This window comes from Schistosoma mansoni, chromosome W (genome assembly GCF_000237925.1).
Source record: "Schistosoma mansoni strain Puerto Rico chromosome W, complete genome".
NCBI classification, from domain to species: domain Eukaryota; kingdom Metazoa; phylum Platyhelminthes; class Trematoda; order Strigeidida; family Schistosomatidae; genus Schistosoma; species Schistosoma mansoni.
The window spans coordinates 55191307-55200443 of NC_031502.1; the positions used below are offsets into that span (position 1 = coordinate 55191307).

Consider the following 9137-nt stretch of genomic DNA (forward strand, 5'->3'; position numbering starts at 1 on the left):
TTCGGAATAGTTCTAATTGGCGTCTTACTGCACACGAGGTCAGAAGTATTCTATCTCTAAGGTTAGTTTTAATATTGTATACATATATAAGGAGGCATAATGACTTTCTATTTATCGAAAATCTTTCGTATTAACTTATCAATTTCGAACACCACTCGTCGTTAAATGCAGCCTCACACTTATATCAATGCTGTTCTATTTTACTTTAGAAGGGGTTTTTTGTGGAGATTTAGTATTTTCCTCTAATCCACCTCCTATAATCAATTGAAGCTAGACCACCAAGGAAAAACCGGAAAGTACGGGATGGCCATTTCGCACAGCTGAGGAGTCTTACAATATGAGACAAACCGACCTCCCCGTGCTTCCAGGTTTTCCTTGGTAATCTAGCTTCAATTGACTTACGCTTTCAATTATGAAGATATTTTACTTTCAGAAATGGTTTTGTGGAGATTTCAGTATTATTCAAAGTTGAAATCATGAGTCAATTGAAGCTAGACCACTATGGAAAACCTGGAAGCACTGGACGGCCGTTTCATTTTATTATAGGACGTGGATTAGTTGAAGTTAGACATTAACACCGTAGTCTATCGGTTAGGTGCTTTGGCGCGAGACTGGTAGGTCCTGGGTTCGAATTTCGCGAGTGCGGGATCGTGGATGCGTACTGCTGAGGAGTCCCATAATAGGACGAAACGGCGGTCCAGTACTTCCAGGTTTTCTTTGATGGTCTAGCCTCAAATGACTTACTCTTTCAACTATGAAGATATTTTACTCTAATAATTTCATTCATCTTGACTTTTCTTTTTTCGGTAAACAAGCATTCGGCTATGCTACTATATTTGGTAATGTCACAACCATATTTCAAGGAATGTATGCAACACGTTCAAGATATCATGATATGATGGCATCTGTAAAAGATTTTATTAAAACCCATAGTGTACCAAAAGATTTAGCTGAACGTGTTATTGATTATGTTACATCAACATGGGCTATTACTAAAGGAATTGATACAGCTAAGGTGAGACTATATTATTTTAAATTTATTTTCTTCCGTAAATAGTTTCCATGTTGTTTATCAACAAGGAATCATTAGTTAGTCATTATGCTTTAGTATCAATTAGCATCTGATAGATGTATGATTAAAATCAAGAACAGGACTCTAACTGTTGTTCTGTCAACATTGTTAAATCAAGCTGAAATGAGTTCTTGTAATATTTACTTTACTTACTTACGCCTGTTACCCCACGTCGTGGAGGAGCATAGGTCGCCCACCATCATTCTCCATCCAACTCTGTCCTCACCAATCCTTTCCAGTTCTTTCCAGTTAACATTCTTCCTTTTCATATTTGCTTCTATTTCCTGGCGTAATGTGTTCTTTGGTCTTCCTCTTTTCCTCTTCCCTTCACCGTTCCAAGTTAGCGCTTGCCTCGTGATGCAGTTTGGTGATATCTTCAATGTATGTTCCATCCACTTCCAACGTCTTCTGTTAATTTTCTCTTAAACTGGAAGCTGGTTTGTCCTATCCCATAGTAGACTCTTGCTGATGGTATCCTGCCAGTGAATGTTGAGTATTTTGCGAAGAAAACTATTTACAAACACTTGTACCCTCTTGACGATGAATGTAGTAGTTCGCCACATTTCAGCTCCGTACAGTACAACTGACTGTCTTGATGTTCGTATTGTTCTTGTAATATATGTGGGAAAATAGTCTCTAACTATGGTCAATAAAGAATTATTTGACAGAATAATAAGTTGATTATTATTGCTTTATGACAATTTAAGGACTTCATAAAAGTTTCTTATTAGATAAATGAACTGTGTTTAAACTAGGCTTATAGTAAACGAGAATACAACTGTGAACAATCGAATGTGAGACTTTATTGTCCCTTCATTCTCATTCTATTTCCTTCAATCTTCTTAATCTTCTGCCTCCAGGCATTTGACTTTCGATTGATGATAAGTACTATTTATATTTATCGACATCAGTAGCACACACCACAATAAAACTTGCTAAGTTCACAGTCCTATTCCTCAATAATTACATATACATGTACAGCACCGGGATAGAGAATGTACATTACGTCAACTAGATATAGCTAGATCTCAATGTTTAATGTCATTTGGACCTATCATTCTATCTATCCAAATTTTAATAAATTATCCATCAAACTACTGATTGTCTACTGATAGTCACCGTTTACATTTAATAAAAGCTTATGATTAAAAAGTAAATTCATGACCGTTTGATCAGAATCCATTTATTTATTTATTTGAACACATAAATATTGGTACAAAGGAGGCACCAGATATTTATGCGCCGCATAAATCTCATTTGATATGTGTGAGAGCTGTGATACTGCTCAGGTGCCCAAATTGAAACAGGTGGTTTACTGAGGGGGCCACACCCAGAGCCCTTGACCTAAAGATCTGATCCATAAGACAGTGGAGCATCGTGAGGACATTCAGTCCCATAGTAGCAGGTGATCAACGATCGATTCATACACCATTTGTTCCCTCAGGATACTGGAGCCCATGTGCACCATTAGTTTGGAATCAGGGTTTTCCAACTCCCCTAAGTGAACTTTCTGTGTCCACCAACCCGGTTAAAGTTTCGGACATTCGCTTTTCGTCCTCTCAATGTCGTAAACAACAGTGATGCCATGAGAATGCAGTTAGTAGGACTTCCCTGTTCGAGGCTATATACGCGTGGTCGTGTGATAGCATTTGAAGAGAGAGAGAGACGGGCTTCTTCCCACTCTCGACCGTACCAGAGTATTTGGGGGCATCAAAATTCATAAATATTTAGTAACCAAGTTATATAAATGTATTCTTTTCTTTTTTATTTATTGTTTCTATTAGGTATTAAATTATTGTCCAAAAGATATGAAAGCTGATTTATGTATACATTTAAATCGTATGGTATTTAATGAACATCCAGCATTTCGTTTAGCTAGTGATGGTTGTTTAAGAGCATTAGCTGTTAATTTTAATACAATACATACAGCACCAGGTGATTTAATATTTCATCAAGGTGAAAGTATTGATCAATTATGTTTTGTTGTATCAGGTTCATTAGAAGTCATACAAGATGATGAAATAGTTGCTTTCTTAGGTAAGTTATATTAATGAAGATTGATAAGATAATAAAATGAATAATATTGATGATGATAATAATAATAATGGATTGATTCAATACTAAACATGTTTCTACAATAAGGGAATCTTAATATTAGTAATGTAAGTCGATAATGGTTAGTGTTTTTTTAACGAATTAGTTTTTCTACGGGATGAGGTCGCTAACCCCATGCCCAACCCTCCTCCTTTACCCGGGTTTGGGACCGGCAGTAATTCTAAAAGAGCTACAGGTGGAGTTAGAACAATGACGAGGCGGACTTGCATGCATATAGCAAAGAATTCTCTTTGAACATAACAGACAACAATACTGTCATGCACTGTTCCATCGCCCTTGGAAGATCAGGCAACCCGAAAGTTACGAGAACACCATCAGGGCATACGACAGGCTAGCTATCCCTCCTATGTCATACACACGAACAAATAAAGACGAATACAACTAATGTAGCAGCAGCCTGTGCATCAATAGGCCTCAACATACACAAAGGAAAAAGCAAGATTGTCAAATACAACACCGAGAACACCAACCCAATCACACATTCACATACCTGTGTAGCTGCGTCATTGATAAACAAGGAGGATCGGATGCAGATGTAAAAGCGAGGATCGGCAAAGCACGGGCAGCATTCCTACAATTGAAGAACATATGGAATTCAAAACAACTCTCAACTAACTTCAAAGTGAGAATCTTCAATACGAACTTGAAGAAAGTCAGTTATACTGTACGGAGCTGAAATGTGGAGAACTACTAAATCCATCGTCAAGAGGGTACAAGTGTTTGTAAATAGTTTTCTTCGCAAAATACTCAACATTCACTGGCAGGATACCATCAGCAAGAGTCTACTATGGGATAGGACAAACCAGCTTCCAGTTTAAGAGAAAATTAACAGAAGACGTTGGAAGTGGATGGAACATACATTGAAGATATCACCAAACTGCATCACGAGGCAAGCGCTAACTTGGAACGGTGAAGGGAAGAGGAAAAGAGGAAGACCAAAGAACACATTACGCCAGGAAATAGAAGCAAATATGAAAAGGAAGAATGTTAACTGGAAAGAACTGGAAAGGATTGGTGAGGACAGAGTTGGATGGTGAATGATGGTGGGTGGCCTACGCTCCTGCACGACGTGGGGTAACAGTAAGTCGGTAATGATAAGCAATCTTCCTAAACACAAATCCAGTTGGCTATTCCAGGGAAAAGACTGAGATGACTGATAAATTTGCCAGTAGTGGCGAGAAATACATATTTCAACGACTCATAGATCATCGCATATCTACATAAAGAATAGTAATTATGTTATATATTCTGGCTGAAAAGAAAATGTATCTAAACGATTTGAACTTCTCCTGGAATTCATGTATTAAGATAAATGAATGTAGCATGTAGTTACGTTTTATTATAACTAAACATAGGATTGAAATCTAAACACCTTTTGGGTATCTACCTATGAAGATTACTGAGGCCTACATTTCTTTCTATTCAAAAAAGTAACTGACTTCACCTTTAACTTACTTAGATAATCCATGATTTGTTTCCACTGTCAGGAATAGTATCGAAATCTGTCGTCGTTATTGAGACCGATTTGATCTTGTTCTTACATTCACTAAACATGTCACAGTCTTAAGATGTTTGATGTATTTTTAGCATTGAAAACATTTTAGTAAATAAAGATAAGCTACTTATAAGTAGTTAAATACTTTCAAATGTAAAACTATACAAATCATTTCAGTATCCATTTCAGTATAAAATTATAGTATAGAGTTGTGGAGGTTACTATGTTTTTGATTGAGATCATGAAATCATTAACCTATTACTAGTGGAGCCAGTCCATATCAAGTAGAAACTGGTATCTACCTCATATAAAAGAAGATAATCACGCAAGTTAATGGATTGGTTGAGGTTGAACATTAACACTGTTGGATGCCGGCTCAATGGTCTAGAGGTTAAGAGTTCGCACGCGAGACCGAAGGCCTTAGGTTTGAATCCGACATCTGGGATCGTGAATGCTCACTGATGAGGTATCTTACAATAGGACGAAAAGGTCGTCCAGTGCTTCTAGTTTTTTCAAATTCTTTTTAAATTCAATCATTAGTAAATAACCGCTAATAGTTGGGACGCAATGTCTATGGAGAAACCAGTTTACACAACAAATCAGCAAAGAATATCAAATAATTTTAAGATCCTAGATTCTATTAGTTAGAGGGTCTTGGGTAGTTATTACTGAAGATTCCCTTTTACTATAAGATACCAGCTATCTAGTACTGTGGTGTGATCTACTTATATCCACATAAGTAGTATATGGTGATTGTCAGGCATAGAATGTATTTTGGCAGGAGATCGATAAGGAAAGAAAAGGAATGTAGCGCAATCAGTATGAAAATGCATGAACAATAATAATCGGAGACTATGGACTGATATTTGATGAGGGAACAGTTAAGATTGAGACAATCGATTAATCGTTTGCAAATCAACTGTTTACTGTATGGTTGTTGGATTTTATTGAGATAGTCCGTAATTTATGCTTAAATACATTCGACTGTCCCCCCATTCATGTTCTTATTCACTACAGTACTCATTATACTTCTTACATATTGAATAGTTCAAGTCAATTCCTTAGATTTGAACAATCATTCATCAAAGAATCCATCGAATTTAGAGCATGATTATTATCATTATATTACTAATGATTATCTCCTTATTATTTGTTTTCTTTTGATGATCATTTCAATTCAAATAGGTCGTGGTGATGTATTCGGTGAACCATTTTGGAAAGATCCAAATAGTATGAATCATTCAGCGGCTACAGTTCGTGCATTAACCTATTGTGATTTACATTGTATTAAAAAAGATTGTCTATTACAAGTATTAAAATTTTATTCAGCATTTGCAAATAGTTTTGCTAGAAATTTAGTATTAACATACGATTTAAAAACTCGCGTAAGTCATGGATGATTATTAATGATTATTATTATCATTGTATTATGTTGTTTCTTATGTATATATGCACATATATTGAGGCGGGATCGTGGATACGCTGTCCACTGCCACTGAGGAGTCCCATAATAGGACAAAACGGCTGTCCAGTGCTTCCAGGTATTCCATGGTGGTCTAGTTTCAATTGACTCATGATTTCAACTATGAAAACTATTGAATAATCTTAAATAAGCTGATAGCTCTATTTCAATAAGAGGCCTGTTTGAATATCTAAATTACCTGTTCTTGTTATCCGAATACTTCAAGAAGTTATCTTTTTGCTTGTTTGTTATTTTATCATTTATTTATATAAACACATAAATATTGGTACAAGGGAGCATCAGATATATATGCGCCACACAAATCTCATTTCATTTGTGTGAGAGCTGTGATACTGCACAGGTGCCCAAACTGAAGCAGGTGGTTTACTTAGGGGGCCACACCCGGAGACTTTGACCTAAAGGTCTAATCCACAAGGCGGTGGAGCATCGTGAGGAGATGCACTCCCATGGTAACCGGTGACCAACGATTGAGTATGTTTGAGAATGATGATTCATATATTGCAGAGACTGTTATTGGTGTTCTGGACTTAACTGACTGTGTTAGGCGGGAAGCAGGACCGAGTAGTGCTCTAGACTGTTTGTACAGGTTTCGTGTATCATTGCTCTAATCGATAATTCACTCCTCTGTCATTGGCGTGGATCATCACTTCATATATTCAGAGGCTATATACGCGTGGTTATGTGAGAGCATTGGGAGAGCTGACTCTCCCCACTCTCGTCCGTACCAGGGCATTTAGGGGTTGTTTGTTTCAACAGATCATTATGCCTTTTAGTCTCATAACATATTCAGGTGCGTTTATAAAACGCTTACAACATTTCGTTGTACATCTTATAAAAGTGCCTAATCAGAGACATTGTGGTCGCTAATAATATTCACCTAAAAGAATGAACATTATTCAGATGTCGATTCCTGAGCTGATAACATCTAATTGACGATCACCCAATATTCATCACCAGAATCGTTTAAAAAATAAGAAAAGGATACTTGTTGAAATATTTTATGCTGATAATTCTATATTTCGGAAAGGGTTTTGTGGAGAATTCAGTATTTTCATAGTTGAAATCATGAGTCAATTGAAGCTAGACCAGCATGGAAAACCCCGAAGCACTGGACTGACGTTTCGTTTTATTGTGGGACTCCTCAGTGGCAGTGCGTATCCACGATCTCGCCTCGTGAGATTCGAACCCAGGACCTACCAGTCTCGCGCCAGAGCACTGAACCGATAGACCACTGAGACGGCATCCAACGATGTTAATGACTAACTTCAACCAATCCACGATGTTTGAGCAACCGTTCACCACCAATAATAATTGTTACGTCCTTGATCTGTCTACCCATTTTCGTGCCGAGGATAACTTGTCTAATGTGGACTAAGACCTTGATGCGATAGGCTGACTAGCTTAACTTTGAGGCTATTATATGTGAGTTCGAATTGAGTTACAGAGAATAAAACTATTCTATCACCTGATTGGATGACAGGCACGCGCGAGAGAGAAGACAAGATAACTAGAACACTACTCGCTTCATTCCAAATTCCGATCTGGTACCCGATTTCAGATTAGTGTAAAAAGATACATGAATAGATAGATGACTAACCCGACCACAACCCATCAATAGTTAGGAAAATACAATTATGTCCAAAACTGGGGGGATTAGAGTAGAAAATAGAGTACAAAAGGTTACGTCTAAATTACAATAGCTTTGGAACAGAAAAGGGTATGACAATGAATCATATATCGAACGAAAGCTTATGATCTGTAGAATAGACTAGGGACAAAGGTAAATGTTACAGTTTTACAGGCCTCGAACTAAATGAAATAACTTCCCCCCAAAAATAGCTTCCGTAGTTTGTTAAGGCTTCTTATTTCGCTGTCCACATCAATAATAATGATTTTCTATGGATCATGAAAGCAACTTAGGCTTAGATTTTGTTACACACTATTGAAACATTTGACGGTAAGCTTAAGGTTTACACTGATTAGCACTTGCCATTATAATGTATAGTCAATTCTGAAAGGGAATGATTTGCTATAGTAATGGAGATATAAGCGTGAATTAGTCATTAATTTATAATCAGAAGGGGTTTTTTGTGGAGATTTAGTATTTTCTTAGTTGAAAGCATGAGTCAATTATTTCTAGACCACCAAGGAAAACCTGGGAGCACTGGACGGCCGTTTCGTTCTATTGAGGGACACCATCGGATGTCGGCTCAGTGATCTATCGGTTAAGTGCTCTGGTGAGAGACTGATAGGTCCAGAGTTCAGATCTCGTGAGGCGAGGTCGTGGATGCGCAGTGTTGAGGAATCCCACAATGGGACGAATTGGCCGTCAAGTGCCTCCAGGTTTTCAATGGTGGTCTAGTTTCAATTGACTCATGCTTTCAACATTAATTTATAATCAATATACAGTTGTTTAATTCTTGACACAAATAGAAGTCTTTCGGTTATGTTTGCAATATAGTTACTAAGTTAAGTTGTTCAACACCAAGTTATTTGGCAAGGAGTCCTGAATGGTTTAGACTTCCTGTTAACTACCACTTATCAGTAAGAACTATCTGCAATCTTGTGGGAACTGACGCTTTTCATAGGATTCGAAGATGAGTCCACCAACTTCACAATCTGAGACATAACTATTGACGTATCTGGGTAATAACTCAAATTCGCGATAATCGCGATGTTCACACTAACTATCATCAACGTCTTTGTCTAGTTCCTTGGTATTGATTTAATTAAGTTGACCAAGTTACTGAATAATAGAAATTTACTTAGTATTGTTTGTTTGGATCTTCCCATTGATGTTTTTAGGAATGCAACTGGTCAGTCTCTAATTGGCTTATGTGCATACTGTGTGTATTGCCTCGATATAGCCTAAATTCACAAGCATGGTAAGCAAAGATGGATAGTGGCTAGCAGTGGAATCCAGTTTGACGCGCGTTTCGTCCTATTTGGGACTGAGATGCAGGTAAATCCAG

At 37.3% G+C, this 9137-nt stretch overlaps 1 protein-coding gene across 1 annotated transcript in view; it reads left to right on the plus strand.

Moving 5' to 3' along the window:
• Positions 1-9137, plus strand: part of Smp_136440 (putative voltage-gated potassium channel) — a gene marked incomplete at both ends in the record, with an annotated part of 25454 nt that overhangs the window by 11849 nt on the left and 4468 nt on the right. The window contains 3 exons of the mRNA XM_018790201.1: positions 816-1015; positions 2857-3109; positions 5868-6067. Of these exons, the coding sequence (XP_018655568.1) occupies positions 816-1015; positions 2857-3109; positions 5868-6067 (653 nt within the window). The remainder of the gene's footprint in view (positions 1-815; positions 1016-2856; positions 3110-5867; positions 6068-9137) is intronic.